Raw genomic sequence first — 20,922 nt, 5'->3', positions numbered from 1 at the left:
AGGAGGAAGAGTATGGAGCAGAGCAATACTTTGAGATTATGTTAATGCTCCTTGTTTACATGCTACCAACACATTCAAGAAGGTGTTCATCCTTATTTCATATTGACTGGTTTCATCTCTGACATGAAATACAACTATTAGGTGGAAGTCAAACCCTTAATTTCCTTAAAATTTTCTCCAATTCACCTTTAAGAGAATGTGTAACAGTTTCTAGGTATACACACACACATATATATATTCTATAGATAATCATAGGGGCAAAGCATTTTAGCTCTTAATTTTTGTACAGTTTGGACTTGTGGATTCTAAAATGAAATACATTCAGTGATTTAGGTTTCCTTTTTTTTAAAGAGCAAAACAGTAACAAATTGTAATAATTCCACAAGTTAAGGATTTAGTGTTATTGAAAAAGATCATTTTCCCATTAATTCATATGATTGAAATAATTCTCCATATAATTCTTGAAGGAGCGTTTACTAAGTGCCAAGAATAATGGTGACCACAAATAAACACAAAGGTTGCAGACCTTGCCATCAGAAAGCTTAGAGACCGTGTTCTCTAAAGAGAAGAACACTTTAGACAAGGAAGAAGGAGGGGTAGCCTGGTGTCTACCCCTTATTTTTGACAGGAACTGCCATGCAGTGTCTTTTAAATGATTAATTCATTGGCTTGGCATTTGTTGAATTTCTATCAAGTGCCAGGCATTACATTAGGTGTTAGAGATTCAAAGATAAGGTGCCCCTGTTCTCCAAGCACTCACTGTTTATCAAGGAAGGCAGATCTAGGAATAATTAACACAGTGAAGATCCCCTGGAGGAGGAAACAGCAACCCACTCAGTATTCTTGCCCGGAAAACCCCTTGGACCTCTGAGCTGGCGGGCTACAGTCCATGGGGTCGCAAAGAGTCAGACATGACTGAGTGATTGGCACACACACACACACAACAAGTGCTTGTAACACAAGTCTACTCGGTCTTCCAGAATACAGGTGTGGGCTGGGTGAGAGATTTTTGATCTAAAGCCTGTGCATAGCAACGAAGACCCAGAGGTATTCATTGGATGAAGAAGATGGAACAACATTCCATGCATGGGGGAAAATGAACAGAAAGTCTCAGAGGTTTAACAGTCCTTGACCTGCTGGGGACACACTTGGGAAAGGATAATCTGAGGCTGTAGTCAAGAGTGCTTTCGTTCCTGGTGGTCAGTTGTCGAGGTTAGTAGGCAGTAACTGAGCCAAGAGGTTGCAGAATCTGCTGGCTCTTTGTCAGATTACCCAGAGGACCGTGAGTACTGCTTCACACAGGCAGTCTGAGCGTAAGGTTCCAGGGAAACAAAAGCTGTTTCAGGAAGGTAATGTTATTCCAGTGCATCTGAAAGGTGGGATAGCTGATGCCCTCCTGTATAGGGCCACCATGCATGATTCTTAGAGCTGATGGAATGGCATATGCCATATATCAACTGACTATGACTTCATTTCCCAAGAAGCTGGATTGACTTCAGTTTATCCTCCCAACAGTCACTTGGCTCAACTCCGTTCAGCTCACCGTGAACCAGTAATCTGATAAATAATTGAGTTTTGGGGGGGGATCAATATTTATTGATTTGTACTAACTGCCACCAATGAAGTGGTCTTTACCATGAAAAAAAAGAGTGCCTGGGACTCCAAAATTGGGGGGTGAGAAATCTTTGCAGGCCGCCTTTTTTTAAAACTGCTTATTTTTGGTTGTTCTGGGTCTTTGTTGCCCTGCAGGGCTTTCTCTAGTTGCGACAAGCAGGAGCTACCCTTCACTGCAGTGCACAGGCTTCTCATTGCGGTGGCTTGTCTTGTGGCAGAGCACAGGCTGTAGGCGCAAGGGCTTTGGTTGCCCGTGGCTTGTGGGATCTTCCTGCACCAGGGATCAAACCAGTTTCTCCTGCATTGCCAGGTGGATTCTTATCCACCGAACCACCAGGAAGCCCCCTTGCTGGCTTTTTAAGAAGGGTAATTGCGTTCATAATTCTACCTGTGTGCTCTGTTATAAAGTAATGGCAGTAGGCCAATAATTAGTGAATAATTGCTGAATTCTCTCCTGGTTAGTTCGAAGCTGAAAACAGCCCTCTTTGATGTTAGCAACAGTTTCTAACTAGAGTGTAGGCTCCATGGGTATTCATCCTGGAAGACAGTGTTAGGTGTTTATTTACTTGGGCATAACATTTTACTTTGGCTACAAAGATTGTTGCCAGGCCCTTTCTACCTTCTTGGACAGTACTACCATAGAAATGAGTATCATTTCCCCAAAGAAAGGAAAGCTTAGGCAATAAAAGCTTATATATATATAATTTATTTACTTATTTTTGTGTGTGTTTATATTTTGGTTGTGCTGGGTCTTCGCTGCGGTGTGCAGACTTTTTCTAGCTGCAACAAGCAGGGGTTACTCTCTAGTTGTGCATGGGCTTCTTATTGCAGTGGCTTCTCTTGTTGCAGAGCACAGGCTCTTGGGTGTGGGGGCTTCAGCAATTGTGGCTCACAGGCTTAGTTGCTCCATGTCATGTGGAATCTTCCTGGTCCGGGCATCGAACCTATGTCCCTTGCATTGGCAGGTGGATTCTTATCCACTGTACCACCAGGGAAGTCCCAAGAAAAGCTTTTTATTAAAAGAGATAGCTTGTGCACAAAGGAAAAAGTGGCAAAGAAAAAAACACACAACTACAAAACAAAACTTTCAGCTCCCGGAGTAGAAAGGGTGAGTTGCTTTTATGACAAAAGGGAGGGTTTGTCTGATGGAGCACTGAAGACTTCCAGAAATCATCAACCTTCTTTGATTATTTATCAGCAGGTGGCTCCGTGATGACTATCAGGAATAGGGAGTGCTTTTGTGAGGGGGAAGAAATGCATGAGAATTTTCTGTAAGAAAGCACAGGAACAGATAAGGTTATAATTTATAGTTGAGCTTCTAGTCTTGTGGCAACTAGCTATACTCTTTAGTGTAACAGAGATAAAGTTAATCTTTCATTTCCCCACCCCCACCCCCCGGCCAGGTTTTTTGTCTCTGGGCCTGAGACCCCTGGGGCCTTTGTTCTTAGCTCACAAGGCCTGTTTTTCTCAAGGCCCTTCCCGGTCCTTTTCCAAAATGGCTATGCTCTTGTCTTCCTGTCCCACGATACCATCAGGGAGAATGACACTGTTTTGATACATTTCTCTGTATTGACAGTAGGATGAGTGCTTATCTAATATGGAGCTGAGACTTCCCTGGTGGGCCAGTGGTTAAAGCTCCATGCTTACAATGCAGGGGACCCAGGTTTGATGCCTGGTCAGGGAACTGAGGTCCCAAAAGCCATGCGGTGAAAAATAAATAAAATAAAATGGAGGCTGGCAATTTTTTTTTCTATGAAAGCCCAGATGATAAATATTATAGGCTCGGTGGGTCAAAAGGGAAAATCTGGGCTATTACGTGGCTGCTTATATAACAAGAGAGTAACTGCTCCCGCCCACCCCCACCCCCACCCCCATTCCCACTCACTGGGGGGGTGGGTTGTACAGCTGCTTTGACTCCAGTTGCCTCAGCTGGAATCATCCACCTGACCAAGAGCAGCTTCTCAGTTTATATGACTCATTGCCTCTTTTTTTCTTCTTTAAAAAAAAACAAACCCACAACATTTATTTGGCTGCACTGGATCTCTAGTTGTGGCATGTGAGGTCTAGTTCCCTGACCAGGGATTGATTCTGGGCCCCCTACTTGAGAACGTGGAGTCTTAGCCTCTCGACCCCCAGGGAAGTCCCAGATTCACTACCTCTTAAATATAGTAGTAGCCACTTCTCCACTAGACCATGAGGATCTCATTCACCATTGTTTTATTTATCTTTGTGTTCCCATTTTGTATAATTTGGAATCAACACACACACACACATGGGGTATTTGTTAATAATAGTAGCTAGCATTTGTTGGGTGTTATCATACATTACCCACTGTACCAAGTAACTTACAGGCTTTATCTCATTTGTCACAATAGAGACAGGCACCACTCTTATCTCTACTTTAAGGAAAGGAGATCTGATTTTGGAAGGTTATGTAATTCTTTCAATGTCATATAAATTGAGAAGCTGGAATTGATATATAATTAATGTATAATTTGTTATAAGGTGTATACTATACACTTTCCGTGCAAGCGATTGTTATTAATGAGCCTTTTTCTTAAGCCTGTTAGTCATAACGAGCTGTAATACCCCGGATCAGTCTGTGGCTTAGTTCTCCGTTTAAAGCTCTACTTCCAGAGAAAATGAAAATCAACAACTCTGTAATTTTTTTGTTCCACTCGCATCTCAAAATTGCTTTTTTCTTTTCAGAACCCACCAGTATTCCTTCAGATTTCAACACCAAGTTTATAAAAGCACAAATACTTACCTTAACCTCATTTTGGAAACCTTCACATGGAGTCCTGATCTATCTCAGACCAGCAAACGTAACCAGACTGCCTCTGCCAAACATACGTTTCAGGGTTGGGGAGAATATTCCAGCCTCAGATAATAAAGACATTATCAGAATTTTAACCCATAATAAACTGTGCCAGTGAACAGTTTGTTGAACAGCCAAATGAACTTTGCTTTGAAATAAGTTGGTTTTTAAAATAGATTTCTCTTGTGAAAGCATTCCAGCATTCTAAGTGGAAAATAACGTCACACACTTTGGGTAAAGATATAAATACAAATCCCACAGAAATGGACATTGAAAAATGTGGCTTCTTTTTTAAGGATACCATGTGGCCTCATCAAGCTATCAGAAAGATTAGTACAATCAACATATTACAATTTGTATTTTCATTTTTTTAAATAGCAGGAGTTTCCCTTTTTCCCAAGGATTTAAAATTGCTGATTTGATTGCATATATTAATGATAACTTCCAGATGTTCAAGCTGGTTTTAGAAAAGGCAGAGGAACCAGAGATCAAGTTGGCAACATCCGTTGGATCATGGAAAAAGCAAAAGAGTTCCAGAAAAGCATCTATTTCTACTTTATTTATGCCAAAGCCTTTGACTGTGTGGATCACAATAAACTGTGGAAAATTCTGAAAGAGATGGGAATATCAGACCACCTGACCTGCCTCTTGAGAAACCTGTATGCAGGTCAGAAAGCAACAGTTAGAACTGGACATGGATCAACAGACTGGTTCCAAATAGGAAAAGGAGTACATCAAGGCTGTATATTGTCACCCTGCTTATTTAACTTCTATGCAGAGTTCATCGTGAGAAACTCTGGGCTGGAAGAAGCACAAGCTGGAATCAAGATTGCCGGGAGAAATATCAATAACCTCAGATATGCAGATGACACCACTCTTATGGCAGAAAGTGAAGAGGAACTAAAAAGCCTCTTGATGAAAATGAAAGAGGAGAGTGAAAAAGTTGGCTTAAAGCTCAACATTCAGAAAACTAAGATCATGGCATCCAGCCCCATCACTTCATGGCAAATAGATGGGGAAACAGTGGAAACAGTGGCTGACTTTATTCTTGGGGGCTCCAAAATCACTGCAGATGGTGATTGCAGCCATGAAATTAAAAGACGCTTACTCCTTGGAGGGAAAGTTATGACCAACCTAGACAGCATATTAAAAAGCAGAGACATTACTTTGCCAACAAAGGGCCATCTAGTCAAGGCTATGGTTTTTCCAGTGGTCATGTATGGATGTGAGAGTTGGACTATAAAGAAAACTGAGCACTGAAAAATTGATGCCTTTGAACTGTGGTATTGGAGAAGACTCTGAAGAGTCCCTTGGACTGCAAGGAGATCCAACCAGTCCATCCTAAAGGAGATCAGTCCTGGGTTTTCATTGGAAGGACTGACGTTGAAGCCGAAACTTTGCCCACCTGATGTGAAGAGCTGACTCATTTGAAAAGACCCTGATGCTGGGAAAGACTGAGGGCAGGAGGAGAAGGGGACGACAGGATGAGATGGTTGGATGGCATCACCAACTCAATGGACATGGGTTTGGGTGGACTCCGGGAGTTGGTGATAGACAGGGAGGCCTGGCATGCTGCGGTTCATGGGGTCGCAAAGAGTCGGACACAACTGAGTGACTGAACTGAACTGATTAATGATGATCAAAGTTCATGTGGGACTGTTCTCTTTTATGTTCTTCCTTTGTATCATTGGATTATTTGTGCAACAATGCTCTAATATAGGGATAGTTTCTTTTTTTAGATTTCCAATTACAAGTAAAAATACGTGGTATGGTATGTTTTATCAAATCTTCCAAAAATGTTAGTTGTTTTTATAAATCCTCCCATTTTCTGTCCCATGCTTCAGTATTTCTCTGTTCAGAATTTAAAAAAAATTAACTCAAGCTGGAAGCCTTTATGCACTGCAGATACTTGGAAAAAAGAATAATGGCAGGATATTATGCTAAGTGAAATAAGCCAGTTACAACAAGACGTATGCTGCCGTGTGAGTCCACCTATATAAGATTTCTCATGTCAGAGAATCAGACTCACAGAGACAGAAAGAAGAGTGATGGTTTCCAGAGTCTGGGGATAGTTGGGGGAATGGGGAGTTGTTTAATGGGTACAGAATTTCAGATGAAAAGGGTTATGGAGATCGATTGTACAACAGTGTGGATGTACTTAACACTACCGAACTGTACATTTGAAAATGGTTAAGATGGTAAATTTTATGTGTGCATGCTTGCCTGCTAAGTCACTTCAGTTGTATCCAACTCTTTGCAACCCCATGGACTGTAGCCCCCCAGGCTCCTCTTTCCATGGGATTCTCCAGGCAAGAATACTGGAGTGGGCTGCCATGGCCTCCTCCAGAGGATCTTCCTGACCCAGGGATAGAACTCGTGTCTCTTACATCTCCTGCATTGGCAGGCAGGTTCTTTACCACTGGCACAACCAAAACTTTCTGTGTATTTGACCACAATCCAAAAAGAATAATTGGATTAAACCAGCAATTTATAAACCATTTAACATTTATAGATTTATTTTTAACTAATAAATATGTGCAACTGCTGAGCTTCTATATATACAATGCACCAGGTAAGCACAGTTGTCTTCTTGTTGCTGTTTTTAATTTTATTGATTATTTGTTTATTGGGCTGCACCCGGTCTTAGTGGAATCTAGTTCCTTGACCAAGTATCGAACCCAGGCCCCCTGCATTGGGAGTGTGGAATCATAGCCACTGGACCACCAGGGAAATCTTAGCAGAGTTGTTTTAAGGATTGAAGAGCTATAGTTAGGAATTCAGAGAAAAATCAACTTTAATGTAGTGCAGAATAAGGGACCAAGTAAGTGCAAAGGACATTCTTGGAGGACAGAGGGTGTGTACATACGCACATTTCAGGAACCTGCAGAAGAGCCTTTTATCTTGCAGAGGCTAATCAATACTCCTATGATTGGATTTTATCTTGGGTAAATAGAATTGGTTCTTAAGAATTGTGATTAGTGAACCTCAAGCGTCACCAATGCTGAGCAGCAGATCGTCACCTTGTGAGAAAAATAGAAACAACTTTATAATCATCTTAGTAAATATAGGTACTTAGGTATTTTACAAACACTAGGTCCCCAAGTGACTGACTACCTAGAGCAGAGCTGCACCCCCAGCCAGGACTCCACACAGGCCTTGACATGAAGGAAAAATAAATATTAAAAACATAAATGTATGAATCAATAAATAGACAATAAAGTAAAAAACACTAGACTCTTCTGGTTTATCTTACCCTCAAATTAAAAGAAGTATTTTTATACTATTCAGCCATTAAAAAAAGAATAAAAATTTGCCATTTGAACAACATGGTTGGACTTGGAGGGCATTATGCTAAGTGAAATAAGTCAGATAGAGAAAAACAAATGCTATATGATATCAGTTGTATGTAGAATCTAAAAAAACACAACAAACTAGTGAGTATAACAAAGAAGAAACAGACTCACAGATACAGAGAACTAGTGGTAACCAGTGGGGAGGGGCAAGACAAGGGGTAGCGGAGTAAAGAAATACAAACTATTATGTATAAAATAAGCCACGAAGCCATATTGTACAGCACAGGGAATATAGCCAATATTTTATAACAACTCTAGGTGGAGTATAACCTTAATTAGGTATCACTATATTATACGCTTGTAACATATAATATCATACATCAACTACAGTTTTTAAAAAGTGACATAGAAATAAAACATTTTATAGGATGAACAAATTTTTAAAGTTTAAATCTTTGACTAGGTAATGTAATTCCATATTGCAAAATCCAAAAAGCATAAAATAGCACATATTAAAGCCTTCAACCTTCATAACATTGCTCCTGATAGACATCAACGATGTTATTAGGGGCTTTCCTGGTGGACCAGTGGTTAAGAATCTGCCTGCCAGTGCAGGGGAGATAAGTTTGATCCCTGGTGCAGGAAGATCCCACATGCCACAGAGCAACTAAGCCCGTGCCGCAACTCCTGAAGCCCTCAGTCTCTAGGTTCAGTGCTCTACAACAAGAGGAACCGGTGCAGTGAGAAACCAGAGCACTGCCCCTAGAGAAAGCCAGTGCAGCGTCAGTGAATGCTGCTGCTGCTAAGTCGCTTCAGTCGTGTCTGACTCTGTGCGACCCCATAGAGGCAGCCCACCAGGCTCCACCATCCCTGGGATTCTCCAGGCAAGAACACTGGAGTGGGTTGCCATTTCCTTCTCCAGTACATGAAAGTGAAAAGTGAAAGTGAAGTCGCTCAGTTGTGTCCAACCCTCAGCGACCCCATGGACTGCAGCCTGCCAGGCTCCTCCGTCTATGGGGTTTTCCAGGCAAGAGTACTGGAGTGGGGTGCCACTGCCTCCACAGTGAACACAGTGCATCCAAATGAACACAGTGCATCCAAAAATAAATACATAATTTTAAAAAATGTTACTTATTTCTTATAAATCCTTTCATTCAAGCATATATATATAATGATTCATTATATATATATCAGTTATATATAATGATTCATTATATATATATCACATATATAATGATTCATTATATATATATCACTTATATATAATGATTCATTATATATATATATCATTTATATATGCCAAGTGCTTATACATTCTAGTGTTTCTTTACAGGTTTTTTTTAAACTTAATATGTATCTCAGAGGTCTTTCCATTTTGGGTGTCAAAGAGCTTTCTTTTTTTTTTATGAACACAGTATTCCATTGAATAGATGTATCATAATTTCACTTGTTTCCTATTGATGGACATTTTTGTGGTTTCCATTCTAATACATATTTAAAAGCAATAATAAATTTGGACCTAATAAATACATATTGACCGATCAACCACTAGTGATTGAGCACTGACTTTAACAATTCCAAAGGCTGTTTAGTCCATTCCCTGCCCCCAAACAAACAAAATCGTAAGTGATCTGCCTATACCTAGTTAGTGGCAGAGGCTGGACTAAAATTTGACCTCCCTGAGTATGAGTCCTCCTTCTAGCAAATCAGTAAAATTATTTCATTGTGTTGTAGTTTCCTTAAAAAATACATTATCTCAGAGAATGAGATAGGGAAATAGTACTAAAAGCTATACAGTGAAAATAAATCTTCCTTCAGCTTTTGAACCCCACCCCCCTGCTCCCCAGTCCTTAATGGCCCTTTCCCAGAAGCAATCATTGTTTTTAGTGTCTGGAACATCTATCCAGAGAGTCTGTGCAAAACCCAGCATATATTTTTATACAAGTCTGTGCATTTTTAAAAAGTGACTAGCAGGATACTATGCATCTTTTTCAGTACCTTCCCTTTTTCTGTCCCCCTTCCCTTTTAAAGTTTCTCTAAAGTTGTTAACAAAGATATGTATAATCAAAGCTATGGTTTTTCCAGTAGTCATGTACAGTGTGAGAGTTGGACCATAAAGAAGCCTGAGCACTGAGGAACTGATGCTTTCGAATTGCAGTGCTAGAAAAGACTCTTGAGAGTCCCTTGGACTGCAAGGAGATCAAACTAGTTAATCCTAAAGGAAATCAACACTGAATATTCATTGGAAGGACTGATGCTGAAGCTCCAATAATTTGGCCACCTGATGTGAAGAGCTGACTCACTGGAAAAGACTCTGATACTGGGAAAGATTTAGGGCAGGAGGAGAAGGGGATGGCAGAGGATGAAATGATTATGTAGCATCACTGACTCGATGGACATAGATTTGAGCAAACTCCGGGATTATTTTTTGGTTCATGGGTCCACCTTCTCCCCAGGATTGCCATCCTCCTCAATAAAGCTGTCTTTCTTTTTACCTGACACTTGTCTCTTGTTATCGCATTCTTGAGTGAGGAGCAGGTGAACCTGAGTTCAGTAACAATATGGACAAGATTTTCCAATACCGTTAGCAGATTATATTATGGTGAAAGTGAAAGTCACCCAATCATGTCCAACTCTTTGAGACCCCGTGGACTGTCCATGGAATTCTCCAGGCCAGAATACTGGAGTGGGTAGCCTTTCCCTTCTCTGGAGAATCTTCCCAACCCAAGGATCAAACCCAGGTCTCCTGCATTGCAGGTGGATTCTTTACCAGCTGAGCCACAAAGGAAGCCTTATATCATGATGAACTGCTATTAAATAATACATTACTTCTGAAATTTAACATTCACTCAGCTTAGATTTTTGTACTTTGTGTCTTGCATTGCAAAAAGCTAACATATTTGAATATTAAGAAGGGAAAGGAATGCATATTTGCATTACAAAAGTATTCCCAATCATTCATTTATTTCAAGATTCCAATTTTGACTGTTCTCTCAATGGATTGTCTTCTCAACCACCACCACCTTCCTCCAAAGGACTATTACCTTAACCTTGGACTGTTAAATTCAAATCCTAACTCATATCCCGTATTCTACTCTTGCCATGGGGTCTTGCACACACTTTTCTCCTTGGTTTAAAAGCGCTATCCCCACATAGCCTGTTGACCCTTTCACTCTTAGTGATTTTTAAAATTTTGATTCAATAATCACTTTCTTAGGGAAGCTTACCAGAATGCCTCACAGATGTAAAGTATGCACTTTATAGAACCCAACAGCAAGTAGCATGTTGTCCGCTTTAAGGACTTAATAGATTTGTGCTTGTGTGCTAAGTCACTTCAGCCATGTCTGACTCCTTGCGACCCCATGGACTGTAGCTCACCCGGCATCTCTGTCCATGGGATTTTCCAGGCAAAAATACTGGAAATTACACTCCTGAAATCCTGAAAATACACTCCTGGATTTTCCAGGAGTGGGTTGGGGATCTTCCCGGCCCAGGGATGGAGCCCACATCTTCCAAAGAATATTAAAGGCAAAAATGGAAACTATATGACTGTTTATAATATAATCTTGTATATTGTTTTACCTCTTTGTCCTCCAGTTGTTTCATATATGTTTTGTGTCTTCAATTGGACTAAAAGTTCACCTTGTTGTTGTTCAGTTGCTCAGTCATGTTTGACTCTGTGCAACCCCATGGACTGCAGCACACCAGGTTTCCCTGACCTTCACTATCTCCCTGAGTTTGCTCAGACATATGTCCATTGAGTCGGTGATGCTATCCAACCATCTCATCCTCTGTCAGCCCCCTTCTCCTCCTGCCTTCAATCTTTCCCAGCATTAGGATCTTTTCCAATGAGTCAGTTCTTTGCATCAGGTAGTCAAAGTACTGGATATTCAGCTTCAGCATCAGTCCTTCCAATATTCAGGTATGATTTCCTTTAGGATTGACTGGTTTGATTGCCTTGCTGTCCAAGGGACTCTCAAGAGTCTTCTCCAACACCACAGTTCAAAAACATCAGTTCTTTGGTGCTCAGCCTTCTTTATGGTTCAACTCTCACATCCGTACATGATTACTAGAAATACCATAGCTTTCACTATGTGGACCTTTGTTGGCAAAGTGATGTCTCTGCTTTTTTTTTACCCCTCCAAATTCCTGGTTAAATAAGGACTTGTTTATTTTGAGGGGAAAAAAGGTCCCAAATATCAGGCTGTTCACAAAAATAACCCACAGTATCAACTTTAAAAAACAGACCTGAAGTCTATTACACTAGTTATTTTTCCAGAGGATGCATTTAACATGCCAACTCTCATTCACAAAAATACATTGTTACATTTGTGTTTAACAGCCCCGCATAACACTGTTATGTGGGGTATAACACAGATACCTCTAACTCAAAGCTGCTCTCAGGTTCTACTCAACTAATGAGATTGCCTTTGTAGTTAGCGAAGCAGCTACTGTATGAATGGAAAGAACTGTCCTCCCTCTATAACAAGAGATTATTTTGGAGACAGTTGATACATCCTTTTTATTGTTAAGTCATAAAGACGTATCAAAATTAAAGCAAAAATTACAGGGTAAAGACTTAACATAACTACTAGGAAGGTCAAAGGAAGTGAAAATGGGTAATATGAATTAATGAACATGGGAAGGACAAGGGTGGGGAGAACAGTGAGCAAGTGCTGAAGATACTAGGGGAGAGGATCTGGTGAAAATTTTGATCTTAGACAAGCGCCTAGGTAAAGAAATCATGGGACAAGATTTCTAAACCCTGCTATGTGCTTAAGAGTTATCCTCACCATTGGTGCTGTCTCTGTTATCCTCTCTGTTTCATCATCCTTGATCAACTCCAGCTGGTCATCCCCCGATCTTCACTATCGTCGCCATCCAGTAGGTCCCCCTCCTCAGCAGAGTCATCTGCACCCCCCACTCAGACTCCATCTTCACATTTGTCTCATCTTGCTCAGGGAGCTGCCGCTCTGTTCCTCTTCTGACTTACCCTTCCTCATCTCCACTCCTTCTTTGCTCTGTTCCTTTTCAATTTTTTTCCCAGGCTTTCCAGTAAAGAACCCACTTTTTGTTTTATCTGGGTTAACTCCTTCTTAATGGTCCGAAGGTCATCTTTCAACTTTCCAGATTTAGAGGAAGATCCCCACTGTCTGCTCTTAGAATTGGAGCCATGTTCGCCCCTTCATGAGGTGTTTCCTGATATCTGCTGGCATTCCGAGGGCACCACAGCCCGAGCAATAGGAGGAGGAGGAACACGTGCTGGGTAACTGTACATCCTGTCATAATAATCCTGTTGAAAGTCACAGTCCAAGTCAAAAGATGGGCTGAGTGGAGGGGATGGAGAAGGGTGTTCTGGTACTGACCTGTAATCTGCACTGCAGATTGTTTCACACGTGCTTTTCCTCGGTTCACTTTTGGCTCTGCAGCCAGATTAATATCTAAAACCTGGCCAGCAATCATCCTGCCATCCTCTCCTGCCACAGCAGCCCGGGCGTTTCTCTCATTAACACACTGGACGAAGGCAAAGCCCTTATGAACAGAGCAACCCGCGATTTTGCTGTATTTTGAGAAGATTGCCTCCACGTCGGATTTCTTGTCCACAAGGGTATTAAGATTCCCAATGAACACACGACAGTTCATGGAGCAAGGATCCATCTTATTGGTAACATTGCTGGCCATTGTCTTTGGTGATACGGTGCCTCACAAAGCTGAAAAAGTAGCTGAAGATAAAGAAAAAAGTCACAGGAGGGGGAAGGGAAAAGAGATTCGATTCTAAATCTCCTACCCCTGGGTTCTATGTGGAGAAGCCGATTGCTGCCAGAGGTTGGCAACGCGGTCGCAATCACTCAGTCTTTGCCTCTTCACAAAACGTGTTTCTGCTTTTTAATACGCTGTCTAGGTTTCTCAGAGCTTTACTTCCAAGGAGCAAGTGTCTTTTACTTTCGTGGCTACAGTCACCGACTGCAGTGATTTTGGAGTTCAAGAAAATGAAATCTGTCACTGTTTCCACATTTCATCCATCTATTTGCCATGAAATCATGGGAGCAGACGCCAAGATAGTTTTTTGAATGTTGAATTTTAAGCCAGCTTTTCCACTCTTCTCTTTTGCCTTCATCAAGAGGCTCTTTAGTTCCTCTTTGCTTTCTGTCGTTAGTGTGGTGTCATCTGCATATCTGAGGTGGTTGATATTTCTACCGCAATCTTGATTCTAGCTTGTTTACCCAGTCTGGCATTTTGCATGATGTACTCTGCATAGAAATTAAATAAACAGGGTGACGATATACAGCCTTGATGTACTTCTTTCCCAATTTGGAACCAGTCAGTTGTTCCACATCTGGTTCTAACTGTTGCTTCTTGACCTGCATACAGGTTTCTCATGATACAGGTAAGGTGGTCTGGTATTCCCATCTCTTTCAGAATTTTCCACAGTTTGTTGTGATCCACACAGTCAAAGGCTTTAGCATAGTCAATGAAGCAGAAGTAGGTTTTTTTTAAAATTCCCCTGCTTTTTCTGTGATCCACCGGATGTTAGCAATTTGATCTCTGGCTCCTCCGCCTTTTCTAAATCCAGCTTGAACATCTGGAATTACTCGGTTCGCGTATTGTTGAAGCCTGGCTTGAAGGATTTTGAGCATTACCTTTCTAGCATGTGAAATGAGCACAGTTGTGTTCACTAAGATCGTGATTTATACCAGTAGTTCTTAATTTGGCAATACTGTCTTCCTGGGGCATTTGGCACTGTCTGGAGACCTCTGCTTGTCACAGTGGCACAGAGGGGAATGCTACTACCACCTAGGGGGTGAAGATACCTTGGGGGTGAAGACCGGAGATACTGCTAAACATCCTACAATGCGCAGAACAGCCTCCGCCTTTCATAAAGTATTAGCTGGTCTAAAATGTCACCAGTGCCAAGGTTGAGAAACTGCTTTTATTTCTCTGGGACAAGGAAAGCTCTAAATTAATCTTCTTTGGATATACTTATATTATTTAATCAAATATTAAATACATTAATTATATTGTATATAATTTTATATTACATACACATAGTATATGAATATTTATTTATAATTTCATATATAATATGTGAATATGATATATTAGTACATATATACATTATGAATATTCATTATCTACATGAAAGATATACAGTTGCCATCTTGTATTAATGAATGTTTTTATAAAGATAAGTGACTTATAAAATAACTGTTGACTCTTTGGAAAGGGGAAAGGAACAAATGAGATATTTATTATTGGCTTTGCTATTTAGAATTATTCATTTGGAACGTCCCTGCCATTCAGTGATTTGAAAAACATTTCTGGAGCATTGATAGTGACCCTTTCATCTACAGCAAAAATTCACTGGAAGCCATTTGGTACCATATGACCTCATCTCTCTAGACTGGGTTAGAGGAGGGCTTATTGTTGTTATTTAGTCACTAAGTTATGTCCTACTCTTTGCGACCCTATGGACTGTAGCCTGCCAGACTCCTCTGTGCATGAGATTTCCCAGGCAAGAATACAGGAGTGAGTTGCCATTTCCTTCTCCAGGGGATCTGCCCAACCCAGGGATCATATCCATACCTCCTGCATTGGCAGGTGGATTCTTTACCACTGAGCCAACAGAGAAGTCCCTGACTCAAATTTGGCCAGTGAGAAATTCTTTTTTGGTGCTTTAATATATCCTGTAATCTTAGAACAAATTCTTCTTTTCTGCTTAAACTAGCTAAAGATAGCTTCTGTTACTTTCAAGCCATGATTGAGGCTTTGCCCAAAAGAACTACTCTGGGGACGAGTGTAAAATTCATCTCTAGAGGAAGACTGCTCTTTTGAAAAACAGTTTAATGGGTCATCTGGGTACACGAAAGTAAAATTTCACTCTAGAGTGAAGAAGCTCAGAGCAATTATGAACAATGATAATACCCAGTGATACGAAAGGATGACTACATTGTAGGTGAGGTTGTATCTTTGCAAGCACATGTTCCTATTTGTTTGCTTTCTGTTGTTGTTGCAGTTAGAGAAGGAGGGGTCTTCATTAGTACTGGTACTTTCTGTTTTTAAGAGTTGGAGACAAAAAGCCATGAGAGTCTGAGGGAGGCAAGACTGGATAAAGGAGGCTTTTATCCTGTCACGCTGAGATGGCCCATGAAACAGAGTGAAGTGGCACCCCATTCCAGTACTCTTGCCTGGAAAATCTCATGGACGGAGGAGCCTGGTGGGCTGCAGTCCATGGGGTCGCTAAAAGTTGGATATGACTGAGCATCTTCACTTTCACTTTTCACTTTCATGCACTGGAGAAGGAAATGGCAACCCACTCCAGTGTTCTTGCCTGGAGAATCCCAGGGACGGGGGAGCCTGGTGGGCTGCTGTCTATGGGGTCGCACAGAGTCAGACACGACTGAAGCGACTTAGCAGCAGCAGCAGGGGAGGATCCACAATGAAGGAGCATGACCTGAGAACTCCCACAGAAGCTTATGCCAGTTTTAGGATTTTTCCTGTATTGTGCTCAGGTGTTATTGAAAAAAAATTTAACACATAAGCTTTGTCTTAACTGTGCTTCATGAAAATAAGGAAGAAGCTGTGTTCAAGCTTATGGACGAAGTATTGCAGGGAGTGGCACAACCACTTAGGAAAGTTCTTTGACTGTGTCTTGTATACCTCCAAGAGCATCTCTACCCTAAGACAAATTCATGCACCTTTGAATCAGGAGGATGTGTAAGAATAATCATAACAATGTATGTAAGAGTAGGGAGGAGCCGGGAAAGGAAACAATCTAAATATTGGAGACAGGAAAATGGATTGATAAATCATGGTTGTTGCTGTTTAGTTGCTAAGTTGTGTCCAACTCTTTATGACCCCATGGACTGTAGCCCTCCAGGCTCCAGTCTGGGATTTCCCAGGCAACAATACTGGAGTGGGTTGCCATTTGTTTCTCCAGGGGATCTTCCTAATCCAGGGATCAAACCCGCCTCTCCTGCATTGCAGGTGAATTCCTTTTCTCTGAGCCACCAGGGGAGCCCATGCTATATGGTAGGAGAAACATAATTATACACAACAGGATTGGATTCTAAAAGCAAAATGTTGATTGAAAAGAAACAGCAGTATGATGCCACACTGAAGTAATTTTATCATTGAAAGACAAGAGAAAAGTTGAAACGATTTTTTAAAAACTCAGGATAGTGGTTACCTTGAGAGGAAGCAGGCAGATGGTGGGGGTCTGGAAGGAGCATATAGGAAGCATCAATAATACAGGCTGTTTCATAAGTTGGTTGTACATTCGCAGGTCTTCACTTTACTATGTTTAATAACTTACATTAACATATATTCTTTAATACATATCAGACTTTTTATAAGTGAAGGAATAAAGTAACTGTCAAATTCCTTGACAGTACAGTTAAACTTCTACTGGCTGAGAGTGCAAAGAATTGTGATTTTTTTTTTTCTTTTTAGCTCTGCTTTGTGGGTATAGGGGAAGAGATTCCCACTTAAACAGCTATCTTGAACATCTTTGTGAGCTACCACGCAATTTCCTTGGTTCCTGGGACATGGATGATTTCTGCCCAGCATTCCGCAGGAACTCTGACGCAGTGAGGCAAGAAATGGTGTGCCCATATGGAAGCAGCAGAAGGACAATAACTGATTTTACACCGTTGCCAAAACAGAACAATGCTTTATATTTTAAGTTGCTGTACCTAGTTTATGCCCTTTTCATATCCAAAGGTTGCAACAATTCCCCCTTCTTAGAAAGTGAGGGGAAGGACATCCCCTTTTTCCCTCTGCCTTCTTCCCACCCACCCTGCCTTGGCACCTGTTGTTCCCTGTTTGGAAGACCCTTCCCTGCTTTGCTGGTCTGGCTGACTTGGTACATCTTTAAACCTTGTTAAGTTTAAGGGTTAAAGCCTTTTGAAAACTGCCTTCTCTCACTCTTTGATATCTAATCCCAGAATTATCACAGCTCTGAGATTTTTGGATGTGTCATCAACCCCGTTTCCAGGAGGGTAAGATTAGCTTGGGTGTTTGTGAGAATAGCCCAGTAGGTAGGAAAAAGCAGGTTTCTGGGTCAGGCCGACTTGTTCAAATCCTGACCCACCCCATCTTTCTGTAGGTTTAGATTAATCACAGGACTTCCAGTTCTTCATTTTTATTATTGCTTTTTATTGGAGTGTAGTTGCTTTACAATTTTGTTATTTTCTACTGTACAGCAAAGTGAATCAGCGATATGTATACATATACCCACTCTTTTGCAGATTTCCTTCCCATTTAGGTCACCACAGAACTCTGAGTAGCATTCTCTACGCTGTTCAGTAGGTTCTCATTAGTTATCTGTTTTATGAGTGCCTGCATGCTAAATTGCTTCCGTTGTGTCCAATTCTCTGCGACCCTATGTACCTTAGCCCTCTAGGCTTGGGTTCTTCAATTTGATTGAGGGAGGCTCTGACTCCAAAAAGTTAAAAGTCGACAGACCAAGCCACTGATTGGCCCCTCCCGGTGTCCCCGCCCCTTCTCTGGGAAACTCAGGGCTGGACAGACACCTCCCAGGCAGCTCTCCGGTCTCATTACAGTTGTTGTTCAGTCGCTCATTCATGTCCGACTCCTTGTGACCCCATGGACTACAGCATGCCAGGCTTCCCTGTCTTTCACCCTCTCCCGGAGTCCCCTTCTCCTCCTGCCCTCAGTCTTTCCCAGCATCAAGGTCTTTTCCAATGAGTCGGCTCTTCGCATCAGGTGGCCAAAGTATTGGAGCTTCAGCATCAGTCCTTCCAATGAATATTCAGGGCTGATTTCCTTTAGGATTTACTGGTTTGAGCTCCTTGCTGTCCAAGGGACTCTCAAGAGTCTTCTGCAACACCACAGTTCGCCTTCTTTATAGCCCAACTCTCACATCCCTACATGACTACTGGAAAAACCATAGCTTTGACTAGACGGACCTTTGTTGGTCCAACTGAGTCAAAGTTGGCTCAATACAGTGCACTGGCTAAATCGCTTCAGCTGTGCATTCTTTGCGACCCCATGGACTATAGCCCTCCAGGCTCCTCTGTCCATGGGATTCTCCAAACAAGAACACTGGAGTAGGTAGCCATGCCCTCCTCCACCCGACCTTCCCGACTCAGGGATCGGACCCAAGTCTCCTGCATTGGCAGGCGGATTCTTTACCGCTGAGCCACCAGCAGAGTCCACAGCCGCCATCAGCAGTTAGCTTGGCGGGGAAAATCCTTCAAGCGGAAGAAGCGGCCTGATTCACGGCAGGGATTACGCCTTGGCGGCACTCTAGCCTGGACCGGGGTAACTCAGCTCTCCCTGCCTGGGGCTCCTGATTGGCTGAAGCCCGTCGCTCTCACGCGAGTCTTCCGGGACGGAGGCGGGCCTAGAGAGAGAAAGACTTCCGGCATAAGCCGCAGTCGTCGCGTTTGTCCGGCCGGATGGCGGCTCCTCTGCTTCACACGCGGTTGCCCGGAGATGCGGCCGCTTCGGCCTCTGCTGTCAAGAGGCTGGGCTCGTCGAGGACCGGGTAAGAATCCAGGACGCTTCCTTCTGCGCTTCCGGGACCAGAGCACTGGACCGGGATTAGGAGAGCGGAGCTGAAGGGTCGGGGCCAGAGCTCATGGAATGGGTGGGAGCCGAGGGAAGAGGGTCACTTTAGGTCGTCAGGAGTGAGCCCGTGACCCTTAGATGGGTAATAAAGGTGGGAGCGGGGCTGGGAAAAGGAACCTCCTCGGTTCCAGAGTCCCCTTTTCTCCCCCCTTTTCTCTCCTCATTTTTCCAGGCCTGGGTACTACCTTATACTACTTTACCCTTCCTTCCTGCTGCTTCGACTAGATTTCAAAAAGAGATACTTGGGCTATTTGGATTATTAACCAAATGATGTCACTGATGGCAGATTGTGTCTTTAAGTTTTTTGCTTGAAGGTTATTTTGATGCACGTTTGCTTAACAGTGTTTTATATCTAGCTCAACTTTTAAAACCCGTAACTCCCATAAAACACTTTGGGGTTTAACTTTGAGAGTCTTTCAGTCCAGTTCAGTTGCACAGTCGTGTCCGACTCTTTGCGACTCCATGAACCGCTGCAGGCCAGGCCTCCCTGTCCATCACCAACTGCCAGAGTCTACCCAAACCCATGTCCATTGAGTCGGTGATGCCATCCAGCCATCTCATCCTCTGTGGTCCCCTTCTCCTCCTGCCCTCAATCTTTCCCAGCATCAGGTTCTTTTCAAATGAGTCATCTTTTCGCATCAGGTGGCCAGAGTACTGGAGTTTCAGCTTCAACATCAGTCCTTCCAATGAACACTCAGGACTGATCTCCTTTAGGATGGACTGGTTGGATCTCCTTGCAGTCCAAGGGACTCTCAAGAATCTTCTCCAACATCACAGTTCAGAAGCATCAATTCTTTGGCGTTCAGCTTTCTTTACAACTCTCACATTCATACATGACTACTGAAAAAACCATAGCCTTGACTAGACGGCCCTTTGTTGGCAAAGTAATGTCTCTGCTTTTTAATATGCTGTCTAGATTGGTCATAACTTTTCTTCCATGAGAGTCTTTAGCAGGATGCTATGTTTTTTTCATTGACTTGTTTAAAAGAAACAGACTTTGTGGAACTCTTGACATAATATCATAATTTTTTTTTTTAAGTACCTACTTTGGATGTTAGAGTTGGGGACAGTATATCAAAAGAGACAATGTCCGTGCTCTCAACCAAGTTTAAAGTCTAAGGAGGGAAAGAGTAAATCAACAATAATTTCAGATAGTGGTAGCTACTGTGAAGAAATAAAACAGTGTGACAGTAGGGAAGAGGGAGAGGATGGGTACTTAAGATTTCTGATATGGAAGGTCTCTCTGACATTTAAGCTTCAACCTGAAAGAAGACAAGGGTCCAACCGTGTATACATCTGGAGAATGAGTGTTTCTGACAGAGGGAATAGTAAGTTATATGGGAATCTGACTGGTGAACTTGAATAGCAGAAAGGACTCTGGCTGCAGTATGTAAGGGTTGGAGGTGAGGTCAGAGAGATAGGTAGGGGCTAGATTAATGTAGGACCTTAATGATAAGGAGTTTAGGTTTTTTTATTTTAAGTAAAGTAGGAAACCTTTAAAGAATTTAAGCAGAAGAGTAGCATGATCTTTTTTAAGTTAAAAAAAAAAAATACTGGGTTGCTGTGAGCTTTCTCTAGTTGCAGCAGACGGGCTGCTTTCGTTGT

General features: G+C 42.0%; 1 protein-coding gene and 1 pseudogene across 1 annotated transcript in view; one reads left to right on the top strand and one right to left on the bottom strand.

The window, feature by feature from the left end:
* Positions 1-12,501: 12,501 nt before the first annotated feature.
* On the bottom strand, positions 12,502-13,407 carry LOC128070753 (heterogeneous nuclear ribonucleoprotein C-like; annotated as a pseudogene).
* A 5,698-nt stretch (positions 13,408-19,105) lies between these two features.
* The window catches only part of RRN3 (RRN3 homolog, RNA polymerase I transcription factor), a 29,102-nt gene continuing 27,285 nt past the window's right edge, over positions 19,106-20,922 (top strand). The window contains exon 1 of the mRNA XM_052659134.1: positions 19,106-19,234. Coding sequence (XP_052515094.1) covers positions 19,146-19,234 — 89 coding nt within the window. The 5' untranslated portion in view covers positions 19,106-19,145. The remainder of the gene's footprint in view (positions 19,235-20,922) is intronic.

This window comes from Budorcas taxicolor, chromosome 2 (assembly GCF_023091745.1).
Source record: "Budorcas taxicolor isolate Tak-1 chromosome 2, Takin1.1, whole genome shotgun sequence".
Taxonomy (NCBI): Eukaryota; Metazoa; Chordata; class Mammalia; order Artiodactyla; family Bovidae; genus Budorcas; species Budorcas taxicolor.
Note: the sequence above shows the minus strand (reverse complement) of the source record. Positions and strands in the feature narration are given on the sequence as shown.